Source organism: Scatophagus argus, chromosome 6 (assembly GCF_020382885.2).
Source record: "Scatophagus argus isolate fScaArg1 chromosome 6, fScaArg1.pri, whole genome shotgun sequence".
NCBI lineage: Eukaryota > Metazoa > Chordata > Actinopteri > Scatophagidae > Scatophagus > Scatophagus argus.
In genome coordinates, this window is record NC_058498.1 from 17699451 (window position 1) to 17717589 (window position 18139).

General features: G+C 41.9%; 1 protein-coding gene across 1 annotated transcript in view; it reads left to right on the plus strand.

Moving 5' to 3' along the window:
* ncanb (neurocan b) overlaps positions 1–18139 on the plus strand; it is a 157360-nt gene that overhangs the window by 97987 nt on the left and 41234 nt on the right. Inside the window, exon 11 of the mRNA XM_046391119.1 lies at positions 5666–5782. Coding sequence (XP_046247075.1) covers positions 5666–5782 — 117 coding nt within the window. The remainder of the gene's footprint in view (positions 1–5665; positions 5783–18139) is intronic.

Below are 18139 nucleotides of genomic sequence, written 5' to 3' on the forward strand. Positions count from 1 at the left end.
GCAGTCAAGCCGCTGTTCCCTGCTCAACCACCCGCCCCCTCATAAGCAACTCAGCTGTCAGTTATGACATCACATCCCATTATCATAGAATTAAAGAAGTAATAAAAATGAATTATGTGCATAAATCTCAATTTAGGCTTGCTACAGCGGCGTTACTGGACCTGACTTAGGTGTCATTCAGCACTGACGGAGCCAGCTACACAGATGTATTATACATGTCTTGTCTTGCTCTGTGTCATCACTAAACGCATAAAACACATGTTCACAGAAGCAACCCTTCAAGTGACAATATGAATATTTCACGCTGCAAACTCACCAAGCCATCACAGTGATGACGACAACGACTGCATTTAAGCCCATACATCGCAGTTTAGCGCAGCCATCCGTACGGCTCTGAGTGTTCTGCGTGCCTCAGTACCTTTTAAGGATGTACTGTAGCATTAAATTTTAACGGGGCAGCTCTTGCCGGGCCCAGGTGATAGCTTATCACGCTCATAGATGGGGAACACTTGAACAGGCCAAGGCATGATCTCTGTCTCAGCAAGCTATTACAAGGTTCAGTGAGTCCAAGCACAGCAACACAGCAGGTGATAAGCAGGTGTACATATAGTAAATGTAAGTGCATGTGTGTGCAGTTTTGCTCTGCGTGTTTGTGCGTGTCACACGTTTATTCCCGCAGTTCAAATTCAAGCTCTGTGTTTCTGTCGGCGCAAGCTTTTCTGCAGGATTCCATTATGTTAAATTTGCCAGCCACTCAGCTTCAGGTTTCATAGGATGCAAGACATTTCCCTTATCACAATCCTCTTTACGGTCCGTTATAAATCCTGGGTGCATGTAAGAGTTGACATCAGAGAGCAGCTTCCCCAATATGCCACGGTGTTATGACAATCTGAGAGGCCTAGAAAAAAATTGAGATGACCCCACAGAGCAGTAAAATGTCACACAGAGAAGCATGTTTCAAGAAACTCTACTCAGGACTGAAGAGATGCTGCAGTATCTGATTAATGAGAGCGAAGAAGACTTTAAATTATCTGTTGTGTGAGTATGACTGCAAAGCTGAGACGTGAACGCTGAATTCGTGAAAGCCCTAATATTTCTCCCTGTCATTATATATCATGAACTGAACCGTCTTTCTGTCCCTCTCAAACTTTGGCTTCCTGTGTTTCTCCTTTGCCTTCTGTCTTTCACACAGAAAAAGAAAGATGCGCAGTAGGAATGGAAGAGGCGACCTATTTTAAGACCAGTGTGTAATTAATCATAAGCTAGCAGCAAGCATTAAGAGAGGAGGAAATGTATGATAGCTCCCTCTATGACTTTCTGTCCCTCGCTAGTTGACATTTTTTCTCTCCCTCCCTCTCTTCTCAGTTCATCTCTCCTCCTCCCGCTCGTGCCTCTTCCTGCTAAATTTTAATTTGTATCCTCTCCTTCCATCTTTCCTGTGGACCAGGGTCTTTCTCCCCTTCCTGTTTATCTCTCTCTCGCTCTCTCTCTCTCTCCCTCTCTCTCTCTGTCGCCCTTGCCTTTTCTGATGTGTTTCACTTGCATATTAATTTTTAGTTGTCACATGTTTCCATACACACACGCACTTCCCTAATCATGAAAACTGCAAAATGTCATCCCAAAAACTTAATGTTGTAAACACTAAACCCGTCACATCTCATTTTAATTGACCTGTTACGTGGTTGATTCTGTATATGGACTGAGATGTTGCTGTAGCCACACGATCCATAACTCGATCTCATTTCTGAACACTGTACATGTGAGGTCACCACTAAGGACTGCAGATTACTGTTTGTGGCCAGATGGTGAGGAATGCAACCTCGTTTGTGTGTAATAAGTTGTTACTAATTGTCTGCAGATTGGATCAATGTTCTGTTCTGCTACCACTCAGCTGTCAGTCTGTATCACCTCAGACAGCACAGCCAGCAGTTAGCAGTACTGGTAGATGGGGGCTGTGCAGTGTTTCCCACAGAAATAGAAATGAAATCTAACTTTCCTCAGTTAATTAGAAAATAAACCTGTAAGGTGCTCCACTGCAAATCTTTTAATTGTCAAATACTTCTTGCATATTGACAAAAATATAATGTAAATAGCTCCATGGGATGCTCCAAGCAATTAGACTTGCATCATAATCCAAGCAATGGCTGGCTTGACCAGATTTTTTGCAAGATATGGCTCACTTGACTGTGGGGTCTCTGAGATTGAGAGCATAATGTTAAAAACACAGATAGACCAATTTATCAGTGTTAACTTGAATGCATCAGTTTTGGACAAGTTTGTTCAGAGGTTTTCATGTTACTTACTGACAATTTGTGAATTCCAGACTGATTTAGGAGGTCAGCCTGCTGTGAGAAGATGAGGGCATGAAACAGAGGGGCTTACCAAATCAATGTGCTCCACACAGCTTCACAATAGGTTTTTACAGAAAAAAAACAAGTAAGAAAAAGAAAAAAGAAAATGAATAGGTGGCCTTCAATGGCAGCCCGCCAAAAAAAAAAAAAAAAATCAATGTCTGGGCAACCATGGTGAGGAACAGCCGTTTTCATCTCATTTTTAAGGCAATTTTGGTGGAACCTGTAAAACTGTGCCAATAAATAGTTTATTCTGTAGAGTAAATTGAAATTGAATAGGAAATGGACTTGTATTTAAGTAGCACTTTTCTAGTCAAGTGACTCCTCAAAGTGCTTTACAACATCTGCCTCATCCACACACTGATGGCAGAGGCTTCCATGAGAGGTGCTGACCTGTTTGTCAGGAGTAATTCAGCAATATATCCATGCTCAGCCACGCATACACTCGCACATCGATGGAGCCGCCATCAGGCGCAATTTCAGTTTCAGTATCTGGAAAGCTGGGAATTGAACCCTTCTGATTGGTGGATGACCCACTCCGTCTCCTGAGCCACAGCTGCCTCAGTGGCCTGTTAAGGTTTTTAAAACACTAAACACATGCATGCCCACACGCATGAATAAACACAGCTGTCACACACTAGCTTTGCTCTGATTTTTCCGATGAGTTGGTAATGCTATCCAGTTAAATCCTAAGCAGCTTATGGATTTCTTCTTAAGATAAGTCACTCTCATTTTTCACAACAGGAAAGAAAACCTGGTGAAGTTTTAATGCAGAGAACAACTCAAACCAAAGCTACGATGTTACACTCTGTGGTGTGATTGACTGGTAGAATGGTCATGAGAAGTTCATCTTTTAGCTGCTGAAGCCTTCCTCACTGAGGTTACTTGATAACCTGTCCTCAGCTGTCAGTTACACTGTGTGCATCACTGCATTTATGCACTTTGGAAGATACATGTCTGCCTGGACTGTTATTCAAATTGGAGAGGCGTTTATGTAGCTGAGGCTTTATTCTGAACTTGCACACAGAGATATGTCAGCCTTGTCTTTAGCAGTGCAAGTGTGACTCAGGCAGATTGATGCATAGGGAGCAGTTTGTAGAGAGATTCCCATACCATACTTTTATGTTTTGCCATAATTAGCATGCTAATATGCTAAACTAAGAAAGTTAAGACCTGTTTAATACCTGCATGTAACCACTGTAACTGCAGAAAAATCACATGGCTCTCTTCAACTTTCTTGTCAATTTTAACTTGTTTGTTGACAGAAATAAACATAATCTCTTTCAATGAAATTGTATAGAAATGAATCTTCTTTTTTGATCCCTGGTGGGAACTGAGTTTGTTACATCTGCTCCAAGCAAGACTGGAAATCTACAGGTCAAAGAATTATAATAAAAATAAAAGTAAAAATATATCTAGAATACAAAAGTGAGCACATTCAACATTTGAGTTAAAACAGCTTTTCACATCACATTATCTAATTTACCTGAACGGTTGCAGTGGACAGCAGCAGTGGAGGTTTTCCCTCATGAAAACACACTGACATTACATTGGGGACATGCTTTTATCCACTCTTGCTTGATGCAGGAGAAGAATTGAAAGCATAGTTATGTTGCGATATGTGGCAACATCAAACCAATCAGCTGCTTCAACAACACACATTAACGAGCCACATCTCATTGGGTAATTTTGATGCTGTTGGAAACTGACTAGCATCATCATTTATCATAAGTGTGACAGTGTTTTGGCGCTACTTTGAAGCTGTAGCTTGTAAAGCTACAAGCTGCTCCTCACTGGATGTTGTTAAGGTCATTTTGTTGAAAGTAGCAGGCATCTACTGTCAAGTGAAGTCATCTTATACTAGTTTACTTTCATGGTGGGTTGGTGGGTGGACGGATGGATGGAACAACTCTTTTCCATCAGCTCTTTTCTTCATTTTCTCACCTCCATTACCTGATATTTTTAGACCCAGCCAGGGTTCACACTGACCATATCCTGTATTTTTTTTTATTCTGTTTTATGTGCTACACACAGCTCACCATTTGTAGATTTCACCATCTCCATCAGTACATCGTTAACCTTTCAGAAATGTATGTTTTCAAAGCACGTCCAGTGTTGTTTTTTCCTCCCGCCTGCTGTTGATTTAAGAAATAAGCGTGTCTCTGATGGTTTTTCTCATTCAGGGAATCACTTTTATGCATTTTCAAAGGCAGCCTTTCCATCATCTCCCCTGCCTGGTGTATCAGCAACATCCTCTCTGCAGCAATGAGAGTCTATCTCCCTGTTTCACAGGAAATTGAACACACACTCCTGTTACAGTATATATCACCAGTCTGCTGTGAATCAGGGTCAGACAAACATTCAGACATACACACGCATACTTGCACACATACACATTTGCGTAAACACACGCACACTCTCTCTCTCTCTCACACACACACACACACACACACACACACACACAAATGACGCTGTTCCCAGACTTTCAGGGGAACTGCACTCTGTGTTCTGCACAACATCTCTCTGCTCATACATCATTAAGTGAGTCTGGAGTCTTATTATGGAGAAGATGCAGTGTATTAGATGGCCTGACAGATTGTGTCAGGGGCTGCAGTCCTATCAGGATTGGATAATAAAAAGGCAGTTAATCTAACCAGTTCCCCATAGTCCCTCTTTGCACACAGAATAAAAAATCCTAATGCTGCTCAGCGCTCTAACTGTCCTTGTCAAACTCTTCTCCACCCTCCAGCCCATCCTAAAATATAAGAGCAATAATTACGACTTTATCTCCTCGATCTCTACCGTTCATCCGCCAAAACATTTCCCATGAAGAGACATGGAGTTATAGCCCAGCAATGTAAAATGTGTTTATTACCTCCTCTGCAAAGCAGTAATGTGCCATAAAAATAGGTATGCATGACTGGGCGACGATCAGCTAATTTATGAGGTTCTTTGCTCGTCAGTAGGACTCAGGTTGAGAGGCAAGAGAACGATAGGAGGGGGTCAACCTCAGCGCATTGTCCTTCGCCTGGTGAGCATCAGTCATGATAAACAGGGTCACGAGAGGCGCAACCACAGCCGATCTGTCACCTTGGGGAAAGTCATAGAGACGGGTGCGTCTGCATACTGTCTGCCCACTTTACTCTTCATCTGTCTCTGCATGAGGATGGTCTCGGTCAGAATAATTAGAGGGATATAATGCTGGATCACTGCCCGTTGCAGTCTGTCAACATTCAAAGCACTTTCATAATGCTCCTTCTCTGTGAAATGAATTAAAAAAATCCTTCCCTCCTCCACTCTCTCTGTCTTTACAGTTGAGAGTAACCCATGCCAGACCAACCCCTGCCTCCATGGAGGGAGCTGCCTGCAGGAGGGTGACGGTTATAGCTGCTACTGTCCTCAGGGCTTCTCTGGAGAGAGCTGCGAGATCGGTGAGTCACTGCCAGGTCAGGCCAGAGCTGGGAAACCTCAGAGGTCAGCAGCTGCAGACAGATTGCCTTGTCACTTTGGCATAAGGAAAGAGAGACAGCCATATGTTGGGACAGCATTTACCACATGTGCTGTACTATCTGAAGACTTCAGAAGTAAAAAAAGTTTTCCCATGTGGGTTTTTTTGTTTAAAGGACTCAGGAGCTAATCTCAGCACGCTCAAAGCCAAGAGGAGCTTTCTTGACAGATCCGCTAGTTTTGGATCAAGCTCTGACTGAGGGAATATCCATATGCCACAAGTCAGCCAGTTGTGACAGAGGTTGTTGAATGTGCGCTATGTGTGAGCGTTTCTGTTTAAGTGTGTGTTGTCACCTTCCGCCCCAGTAGAATGCAGCTCATCATTCCACTCAGCTGTGTGATGGGAGATGTGGCTGTCAGAAAATGGCTCCATACTATATTAGTGTGTGTGTGTGTGTGTGTGTGTGTGAGAGAGAGAGAGAGAGAGAGAGAGAGAGAGCGCGTGTGTGTGTGTGTGTGACAGAGACATGCAAGGACGCAAGGGCCACAGAGGAGCCATGAGCTCAGCGAGGGATGGAGCAGCAGATTAATGTGCTGGAGCAGCAGCACATGCAGCTGCACATGACAGAAGACAGGAAAATAAAGAAAAGAAGAAGAAGAAGCAGATGCAGCACTGGCAGAAAATTCAAAAAAAGTGAAATTCTTACTTTTTATGAGACTTGAAAAAAATGAGCAACAAGAACCCCATAGATTCAGCTGGGAATTAACACATTACAGCTTGTTATAAAGTTGTCGCTGGTGGTGTTGGCGCATTGATTCTGGGTCCTGGCCAAAGAGCTGCGGGTTAAACCACAGTAAATATTTGATTATGTACAGAAGCTGCACTGGTGTTTATATGAGTGAAAACGCTTTTAGGATCAAGTAAACAGTTATTAGATTTCAGATATTCATTTTTCTGAAGCTCCTGAATTAGAAAAGGCCACAGAGCGTGTTGAATCTTGTGTTAGTCCAAGTGATCAAGCTGTGTGTTCCATATTCATGCTTACTGAGAAAACAGCAGAGCTGAGCTATTAAGGGTCATTACTCATGGAAAGAGGTCATAGATCACGGGTCAGGAGGTCATGAGAGGCATATTGTCCTGGATCTGATTGTCAATAGCCTTTAATGCTTAGACCCAAAAGTACATATTATGCAACATTTATGTGTGTCTGTGCGTTAACAGGAATTGGAGATCGATCAACAATCTAGCATTGGATCAGTAATTTGTGACAAATGCATGTTAACTGCATGAATTACACAGATTGTGTAGTTTGTAATGATTTGCAGCAGTCGATTTTGTTTGGGGCTGTTATTGAAGGAGACCAAAGTTAATGATCTTTTAGGAGCAACTGGAATAAATGATGACATTTCAATCTAAATGTTGGAAGAGAAGGACTTTCATAAAATATTTGTTATTTACTGATTACTTCTGCATGAATTTCCTTCGCTTTCTTCTCTCATGAGTGTTTAATTGATTTTCCCAGTGCTGTGATGATGTTGCTCAACTGCTAAATATCCGATGTTTTTGATATTAGTTAGGATCAAAGGCAAAGAGGTTAATTGCCTATAACAGCAAATGCTTGACCACAGTTTTACCAAGTTAACACTGGTGTTCTAGAGGAATTAGGCCACCCGAAAAGTCTGCCTTAACTTCTGTGTTGCATTTAACATCTTCAGCTCCTGTTCCTTTCAGTTTAACACTGATGGTTGACCTTCTTAATAATTCAATTCAATTCAATTTAAATCTTATTAACGGTTCTTTTCTTTCTCCTTCAGTTTCTGACAAGTTTAGAGACATCCACCACAGTACTGTAACAACAGGAGAGGCACCCAAATATCTCTTGCACTGCTTCTGATTTCCATGTGAAATGTTTTTTTAGGCAAAGTGCAGCACCTTACAGGCTGTCTCCAGGATTTGTCTTGTAGCCACAATTATTTTGGAAGAAGCATTTTGGGGAGCTGCATTATTGATGGCCTGTTTGTCTACTGTGGGTTGGAAGTTAATATTTATGAGGTTAAGAGAGAACGAGAGAAGGCGCTGTGGACATTGAAGTGTTAGCCAAGGAGCTCAGGAGTGTCCATAGAGTGTGAAAAGCTATGTTTGACCACATCGAGTGATCAAAATGCAATTGCATGTGCACATTATACAATTTGTTCCCACACTTTGATTAATTTGTGCACACAAGATAAATGTGTATATACATATTTACAGAGAGCCAGCACAACAGACCAGCCTTGTTTATCACAGAGTTGAGTAATGGGAAACATTAATACTGAAGCACTGAAATGCCAAAGGAAAAACCCTATGAGTTGATGATCGATATTTGAGGCTGTGTTATGTGTAGCTCTCATGGCATCTGTGGTTTTTTTGCAGTTATTTTGTAGAACAGTCAGCGTTGTTGCTGAGCTGTAATTTCCCCAGTTCCCACCCCTGCACCACCTGTTGTTGCTCTTCTCAGGTTCACTTCTCTGGAGGCGCTTTTCGCTCCCGACTGATAGATAGATAGACAGACAGATCGATTTTTTTCTTCCAGTGTTCACTCTTGGTCTGTGTAGTTAGCACTCCAGCTCCATGAGATCCTCTTCTTTAACGCCCAATCTCATCATCTCCATTCTTGACTTAATCTGAATTGATTCGGGGCTGTCAGTGAAGACACATGGACAATAATGTGTGAAATTCTTGTTAAAAATCTCAGCTGTAAGTTACAGGATCCCACTGATCATCGGAACTGTTTGGTTAAGTCTGGATCTTGCAGCAGAATAAGCAATTAATGAGGCACAACACAGCCTGTCACTTTGATGGCCATGTGTTGAGACACAGTAATGAATTATATTTTTCTTCCCCACTGCCGGAATGAACATTTGTTAACACTTATCAGAGAATATATTTGTGTATTTATTTATTGTTTTAATCCTCCTGGGGGTTTTGACTGATGATGTCTCAATGAAATAACCAGACATTTTAGTCTCTAATTTTTCTGGTGTAAGCAGTGACGTCTGTGTGTCTTGCTTTTCCAGAAAAGCACTGAAAAGTTCAATGTTCATCTGAGAAAATTCACGAAATGTTTTTATTTTGCCTAGTTGTACCTGCACTCAGGACTGTGGAGGCGATTACAGTGTTGACTGTGTTGGATTTGTATCAAACGTCTCACCTTTCAGAACTCGTTACGATGGGACAGCTTACAGCTTCACCTGTCATATTAGTCGTATTGATTCTCAGCATTGCTCCACTTAACTTCAACCTGAGCAGGAGTGTAATCATGCAGAGTAACTGACACCTAAGCTAACCCAGTCCTTCACTCTGTCTAGTCAACTATATAGTTCTACTTTTACCTTCTTTCTACAAAAACTGTAGCTGAGCTGACAAAAGCTTTTTCTTTAGATGTCACCACTGCCCACACATACTGAAAGTGCCAGACTGGCATGTCAATCTGATGAGTCCTGATAGCTCTGTTCTTGAATGAAACTTCCTTTATATCCTTACATTTCCTTATATAACCCTTTATATAACAGGTTTACAACACATTTGGAAGTACAATATATTTAGCTTATGTGCATTCAAAAACACACAAGTGGAGGTTCTTGATACTTCCTTGTTTTACATTTATGTTGTGCCTGTCTTTTCTTTCCTTTGTGCCTCTTAAAAATGAAACCTCATTCTTTTTGACAGCAGCTGCTGTTTCTGTTTAGTTCAGATGTTGTTTGTTGCGAAGGAAATGCATTAACCTGTCTCAGCCTATCGCTGAACTCAGGTCAACAACTCATTTTGACTCCAACTGGAGCAGGACTTAGGGAAATTTTCTGGTTCGCTGCTGCTTGTTCTTAAGAAGGCCCTCAGTCAGCCCATCAGGCAGTCTGTCAGTCAGGAAAAAGAAGGGGAAAGAGCAGGCAGGTAAATGATTTCAAGTGGCGAGAACAGTCACATACATCTGGATTGACCATCCAGTTTAGACAGATGCGTAAATGCAGTGTTTTCTTGATGAGTTCTTTTCCAGCATAATCAAAACTAATAGGTGATGGATGTGTGCTTTTTGGATTTCAAAAGCAGAATGAGTTGTGGGAAGTAAATGATCTTCTTAAATGGAGGGAATTGCTCTGTCGGCACTCTTCTCTCTCTTCCTGTCATTCCATCCCTGTTCGTCAATGGTGGTGCGATGACAGCAGCTGAGGTGCTTTAGAAGTGCCTCAGCAATTTGGCCAAAGTGACACACTCCAGTGGTCATCCTGCTTTTCCTTTTTCACTTCACTTTTCACTTTCTCCTGTCTCTCATCCTTTATCTACATTTTAGTTTTTCCTCAGTCCTCAAGCAAATCAGTCAGAGACAACAGTCAGAGTGCAGGTGGGCATACAGGAACACAGCACATGTGAAAAAGGCATATGCACTCATACACTAATGTCACCATCTAGCAAACTACAGTAACATTCAGTCAGATTCACAGGTGGTTTGAAGAACTCCCAGGTCAATTTCAGCAAAATAAATTGAATAGCAGCATACTCGCGCTGTGCATGCTGCAATGTCCTCCAGTTGGTTTTCTGCTCGACAGGAAGCGCACCTGATGCTTTTTTCAAATTATTTTGCACTTCCACTCACACTCTGGCCTCATTTCCACTTGAGGTGATTAGATCTGAGTTTTCTCTCCCATTCTTTGCTCTCTCTCTCTCCCCCCTCCGCCCCTCTTCTCTCGGTACCTTTTTATCAAACATGACTTTTCCTCTCCTAACATTTATTCTGCTGACCACATCTTCATATCCTCACTCCTGTTGCCACTCTCTCACCCCCGTCTTCTCATTCTCTCTCTTCCTTCATTAGTCTCCCATTTCTCCCTTCTCTGTGATTTCCCATGTCCACTTTTTTCCCTTTCTTTTTTGTTCACTCCATCTTCTTGCCCTTCTCTCTTCCCCTCCAGCTCATTGCTCTTTGGCAAGATGTACAGTATAATGCTGTATTGAAATTGCTCTGCAGTGCCGAGATTGGGGTGAAAACAAGACTGTAGCCCCCCAGCATTTCTCCCAAATAACACATTTCATTTCCTGCCACACTTTCTCGCTCCCCTACAACCCCTAACCTCTCCCCTCGTTCTCTCTCTCTCTCTCTCTGGCTTTGTGCTTCCATCTCTTTCTCTCCTCTGCTCTGTATTTTCTACTGTCAGAGGCCAATATAATTATTCATACAGAAATGTCTCTGTACTCATGCATAAAATGAAACTTATTCAAGCTCACACGCTCACTCACGTGCATATTCGAGTTGACAAATACGCTCTCAAGGGTGTGCACAAAATGCATTTTCCTTTTTACTTTCTTTTTTTTTTAATTTAAAGCTCTCTTCCTCACACGCAGATCTGTCCTCCCACACACTCTCACAGATACCTGTTTGGGTCCATCTTATGTAAAACCAATATGTGCCCAGGACTATATGAAGAGCTAATGCATAACTCATGTTCAAAGAGGCCCAGAGAAACACTCCCGCTGGGCTTCTATATTAACTAATTCATCCTCTGAGACCCACTCCTCTCACATCAGCTCATATGATTGAGCTTGAAAGATTCATGAGGTTGAGGCTATTAATAACACTGGCCCCTAACCCACCTTACCAGTGTGTCCACAAATCTGAGCAATGAGGTCAAAGAGAATAGGGAGAGGGTAGGGATGGAGGCTAGGAAGGACAGGCTGTGGCTGAGGTTAATGGATGTTTTATTGTACATACTGGAAGTATGTGTGGTAGGTATTAGCCAGCAAAGGAGAAAATCTGGTGATTTGAGGTGAATTGAGACAGAAAGTAAAACTGGCATGCTTAAAGCTAGTGGTATTGTATACAATGAATATGAGGAGGTATAACAAACATATAGGACAAAGAAAGAAAGCAAGCTGCAGGTAGATACATTCTCCATGAGTTGCAAGGGTATGTTAGGGAAGACAGATGGCGGCCGTTGCTGCCGTGCTGTTCCCCTCAGGACATCCCATTCATTCCTTCATTAGTGATGGAATGGATTTATGTGTTTGGCTCTAAATCCTCCAAGGTCTCGAAGTTGGGTCAATAAGTTGTAGAATTTTACTGCTGTTTCTTGGCTTCTGCTTTTCTTACAATGTGACACCAGGAGATGTCCAAAGGATGAAGGAATTCAGCATTAGAAAATGATGATTACTGTAATAATGAGCAATTTGATTTGTAACATAAGACACAACAGCACAGACAAATAATAAGGGTAAATAATAGAGTTGAATCCTGGAAAAATGAAGATTCTGTTATTTTATTGCAAAGTCTTAACAAAATACTTCTACTTTTCCCAGCAAAGCACCTCCAAGAAATGTGAATTTGTAGCATTTTTCTACATGCAAATCTGTGTGCACCTTTGTGACTGTGTACTGAAGACTGTGCTGAAATAAGATGCCTCCTCTAAACCTCAATAACACCATCATAGCTAAATATTTTAAACTCCTTAAAATGTTGTATTTTTTGAGCTCTGTTATGTGGCGGAACATGACAAAAACTGTCAGGCAGTTCAACAAGCTCAAAGGAATTTTCACATTTTGTGAAATATGTTTGTTTGTTTTCTTGCAGAGAGGATGAAGCAGATAGCCTGTCTCTGTCCAAAGGAAACAATTTCAGCACCAACCAATCAGCACCTTTAAAGATCACAAATAAGCATGTTGTATCTCATTTGTTTAATTCACAGAAAAGTTTAGGTGTAGAAACCCCACAATGTAGTTTTGTGTGGGAATCTTTCTTTGGTGGCTGCTGTGACATCCTGGAGTCTCTTCTGAATTCCAGCCAAAAATAGCACATTGTCAGTTTTTAAGCTAAATGAGCTAATCAGCTGCTAGTAGCTTCATGTTTACCGGATACCGGTTTACTCATCCTCTCCATCCTCTCTCTCTCTTTTCTCAGCTCGTCAACTGCTCTTGCAAGTGGATAACATTAATGTTAATTCGTTGACTGTGACACTTAAAGTTTCTAGGTCCTGAATATTGCAAACCATTTTCATTATTCAGCACATGGAAACTTAAAGAAAATATTTGCAGTGGAGCACCTCAGATATCTTTTTTTTTTTTTTTAATAATTTAAGAAAACGTGGGTGTGCTTCCTCCTGTGTGAATATGAACCTCACCACTGTGAGGGGACTGTCCCAAAGTTCACCTGTTTTCATGTGCTCATTCTAGACATTAATATTACTGATCTTCACATCTTACCCTTGGGAAAGCATATATTCCCAAATGTTGAACTCTTCCTGTACATGTAGGCCTCCATCCCTAGTACCATTCAGCAGGAGTGCTGATGACATAAGACACAGGACAGTGCTCTCATCTCACATCATCGAAACACATACCAAAATGAAGCGTGATTTTCTCCCCATCTGCACACATAACCATAACCTCGGGTGAACAGACACATACTCTCCATATAACAGCTCAGATGTGATAACCGAGTATATGCTGACAAACGGGATCAGATGATTGTGTGTGGTGGACACTGACTTTTTTCCTTCTCAAAGATAGCAACTTAAAAAGAAATTTTCATGGGAAAGAATACTACATAATGAATGTCATTTTTGGTAAAATATGCTAGTTTTCTGAACAGACTGGTTATGATGTAACAACATATGACTCAGCACAGTGACTCATATGAACAATGCAAGAGGCTGGATGTGACAGTGCATATGTGTCTTTTATGTGATTCATGACCATCAGTTTGTCACAGTTTGTGGGCAGCTCAAGAGCTCTTCGAGGGTTATGACTGGCTGGCACAGCCAGTATTGACATGCCTCATTAAGTCATCCACGCCACTGGATTCCTCAGTCAGCATTATCATTGGCTATCCCCTCCCCCACAACCACTTGTACTCATTTCCCAGTTTTCAATCAGTGTGGACACTCGTTCCTCTCAAAAGTCCTCAGGACAATGAGAAACAAAGAACATACTGACTGCAGAGTTGAATGATAATGAGCTGCAGGGCTGTTTGTGTGTGTGTGTGTGTGTGTGTGTGTGTGTGTGTGTGTGTGTGTGTGTGTGTGTGTGTGTGTGTGTGTGTGCAGTAGCTCACTGGTATAAACACACCTGCAGATTAATGAGCTGCTGGCCAGGTTGCCAGGACTCACCTCTCTGTCTCTTTATCTCCCCCTCACTCTCTCTCTCCCTCCCCCGTACACACACACTGTGACACACTTGCCACCTTCAGTCGCCTCATCTTCACTTCTCTTCTTTGTAATTTACTCGTCAGCACGAGTGTTGGGTACAGGGAATGAATATGCATGATATGTGTTTGGTTTAGCTCAGCATGTGTGTGGATGTGCATGTGTGTGTGTAAGTGTGTGTGTTGTGCTGGATGGAGGCAGTGATTCTATATACCACACATGACAGCTAAAAGCAGGACAAATTGATTTCTCATGAAGATGGGGAAGTTCATTTTACACAGGAGGAGGGTGCTCATCAGTGACACAACACACACATGCAGACACACAAATACCTGCACCCTGGGACACAAACTTATTTCATCTGGTGTGACTATTGATCGCATGCTGCACATGTGAGTGCACACAAACAGAGAAAAACACGGGCACATGCATGCAGCAGTAAGCACACATAGTTCAAATGGTCCTTCATACATTTGGATTCCCTTCAGAGTTTTTTAACACCAGCGGCACTACAAAGCACGAGCAGGTCCATTTTTTATTTGTCTTGAGCACACGATACATCACAATTCAAATCCCATCACTGGTTTCACTCTGTTCCACTGATGGACAGTTTGTCGTCTTAACGCACCCAATGATACAGCAATGCGTTAACGAACAACAAACAACAAACAACAAATGAAGAAAAAGGAAGAAGAAGAAAAATTGATTGATTCATATTAAACTTGATTTAAAAAGAGGGCAACTTTTAAATAGCTTGAATAGCTTTTTAGGTCCCATGAAGTAACTGATAACGTTTAATAATCAACAGTGGCTAAACTTGATGTGGCCACAGGTCTAAGTCAGAGAAACTGTTGAGTTCGCTGACTACGGCAGACCTTTCCTTGGCAGACATTTTGAGTGTCAAATGAGGAAATGCAGGTGAAACACATTTGATTAACGAGGGCTTTGTTCCATTAAGTGTCCAAGTAAGACATGGCGATGAGCCAGCATGCGCAATATTAGCACTATGTTGCTCATCTAGATGGAAAGCAGTCATTTTTTTCTGATTAAACGCGTCTGTTTTGATCAAAGACGGTTTTGTGGAAGACGAAACGTCACTTTATATATATTTTTTATGCTGAAGTTTTTTATGAAAGACAGACAGAGTGATCTTCATGTATGTAAACAATCTATGTGATTTTCTCTCTTCAGTTTCAGAGTGATAGCTATCAAGTATAAAAGACAGGAAGCTGGGGCACAGAGATCCTACCAGTTAAACCTTTAAGATGAGAGCAGGCTGTTACACGCCAATGACATTTTTCATTTGATTAATTTGCACATCATTAAGGCTAATAATAAAGAACTCTTGCTGTCAGCCGGTCGTGATAGAGCTTCAGTTCTGAATGATGCAGTGGAATTCCCGATATTTCGCTCCTTTGTAAATTAGGCCTGCAATTAATCAAAAGTAATTGCAGTTTAAATCACACTTACAGCTTTGAACAGAAAAATCACAATTACTGACTATAATGCAAGTCTTAAGTCTGAAACATCCTCTTTAAAGACAAGATGTGCTGGGTATTTTTCATCTTTCTATCGTTGTGAGGATGTGTGGATCCTCACACCACATCCATCCAGTCTACACAGCACACACACACACACACACACACACATACATACTGTATACTGTACCATGCTGTACCATGCACACTATAGTGACCTAACCCAACAGTACAAAGGTGATTTTTTTTTCTTCTTATCTCCATGGCAGCAGCCCAAAGGTTCAGAAAAAAAATAGCTAGAGACAAAAATGAGACAGGTGCAAGAAAGCATGAAAGAGAAAGAGACGGAGACAGATGAAAGATGATTGAGATGATAAAGGCTTTGACCAGGTCTGAGTATGATTGACTGTCAAACACAAATTAGTGGAAAAACAGTAAAAATGAATTAAAAAAAAAAAAACTCCTTTAAGATAAACCAGAGGCCACTTGTTTGGTTCACGAGCCATTTCTGCACTTAGAAACACATCCTCATATAATTTCACTGGCAGTGATTAATTGATTCTGACAGCACTAAGGAAGAAAATAGATAATTTCATTCTATTTCCTCTTTAAGTATGTCAGAAATAGCGACAGGAGGCAGAGAATAGCCTGTCATTCAGCCCTCTGGGGAACTGCTCCACTTTAAGAGTAGAGTTATTGTATTTCTTTTAAGTGTGTACGCTCACACAAGTAAGCATCAAGTGATGCTTCCTTCAAGAGAAGGAAGTGAGGAAGGAAGCAAAGAAGGAAGGGAAGAGAATAAGGAGGACGCAGGGTTGAACAGTAAAACGGAAGGAAAGGAGGAAGAAAGCAACACTGCAAGCAATGGGTTCTGACAGAGGGTGGAAGAGGATGGAAGGATTCAAAAAGGGAAAAGGAGGAAGACAGATGGAAGGTGGAGGAAGGAGGAGGGTATCATTGTAGAGAAGGAAGCAGAAAATTGAAAGCATAAGCTATCCATTTTAAGAGTTAGACCTGTACCTCCCTAGAGCTGAGGTGAGATGTGTTAATGGTCACATTGTGGGTGTCTTAGGCAAGTAAAGTTGTCAAGGAACCAGACCAAACCCCCACATGGCCCAGAGGGACGCTGCCTCTGTTAACACCAAGAGCCTGGAAGCGACACCTGTAAACCCTCCTGACTCAAAGGAAATTAGACCGGTAAGACCCACAAGGCAAAGGAGGATAAACTTGCTATTTAAAAATCTCCAGAGAGAGCCTGAAAAAATAGAAGGTAAAGAGACTGGAAGTGACTAATGAAAAAGTAGTAAGGAAGGCAGTGAAGGAAGAAAATGACTGTGGAGGGAGAGAAACGAGGAGAAGGAAAGGGAGGAGAAAGGAAGGGAAAGTAAAAAAAACAATCTACAAATGCTGACAGTTCTCTGGATTTATTCTTCATCTCTTGTTATTTTGAAGTCCTCCACTATCTCCAGTTCTCCTCCTATCTTCCTCTATGAGGTGGCCAGAAATAGAGAGTGAGGCTGCATGATACTGGTGGCACTGTGGCAGCTTGCTTTGGCTTCTCGTGTCCCTGGCTTCTTTTTCCTGGCCACTGGCCCCCCCTCCCACACAAAATATAAACAGACACTCAAGATGGAGCCAGTGAATACACACACTCACACACACACACACACACTCATGCACGCACACAAACACTCATAGTGTTGCTGAGTGGAGTTAGGCTGTCGGAACTGAGGGCTAGCAGAGCAATGTGAGATATTGTGACACTTTACCTCATTACATTTTCCCAGGCTGTTATGAATGTTGCAGCAGTGCTGTCAACCGAAGCGACAGCCTGTCTCAAACACACAGTGGGCACATGCATCCACATGCACATTCGCAAATCCACATTGCAACACACGAATTAAGATGAGCCTTTTGCTGTTTTTACATTTCATGTTGCGGTGTGATTTATGGAAATGTCTACAAGGCAGGTTTCAGGCTCACTTTGCTCGCTTCCCCTCGACGCATAAGAAAGTCTGGTGTACTGATAGCAGCACGCAGGCAACGATCCAAATCGTCAGGACTCCGAGATGTAATTGCATCTGGGGCTAGTGGTGAGGTAACATATCCCTGTTCATCCCAACATCTTAGCCAAGTAAAAAGGATGAGGCGTTTTCTGCATTTTCACCAGAAAGCCCAGGATGAAGGACTTTTCTCCAGACGCTGGATCCTCTGATAGCTTGATCAGCGTTGCACTGAGCTCTCTGGAGAGCAGCGCAGAGCCTTGGGCTGTATCAGAGCTGCTGTGTAGTCTGTCTGTTTCCTCTTCTCCCTGCTGATCCTGATCCCTTTGTAATCCACCCGCACCCAAACACAGCTGAAGGCCTGGGACTGTGTAGTGTACTGCTGGAACAGACACACTCACACTGAGACACACACACAATCACACTGTCCATTCAGACAAACACACACTCATAAGTACATGTGCAAAAGTTAATTGTATTATAGTTGAGCATATGGTTGTTCATTCTTAACCTTGAAAATAGCAGCTGAGAGGGAAAAAAAACTTCATTTAGTGTCCATTTAGTGACTGCTTTCAATCATATCACATCATCTTCACCAGCGGAGACCTTTTCTAGCTGTCATGGATAGATGTTCAAATTTCAGTTATTCTCTGAAAATGTGAAGGACTTCTCATCCTTTAAGGGAGAATAA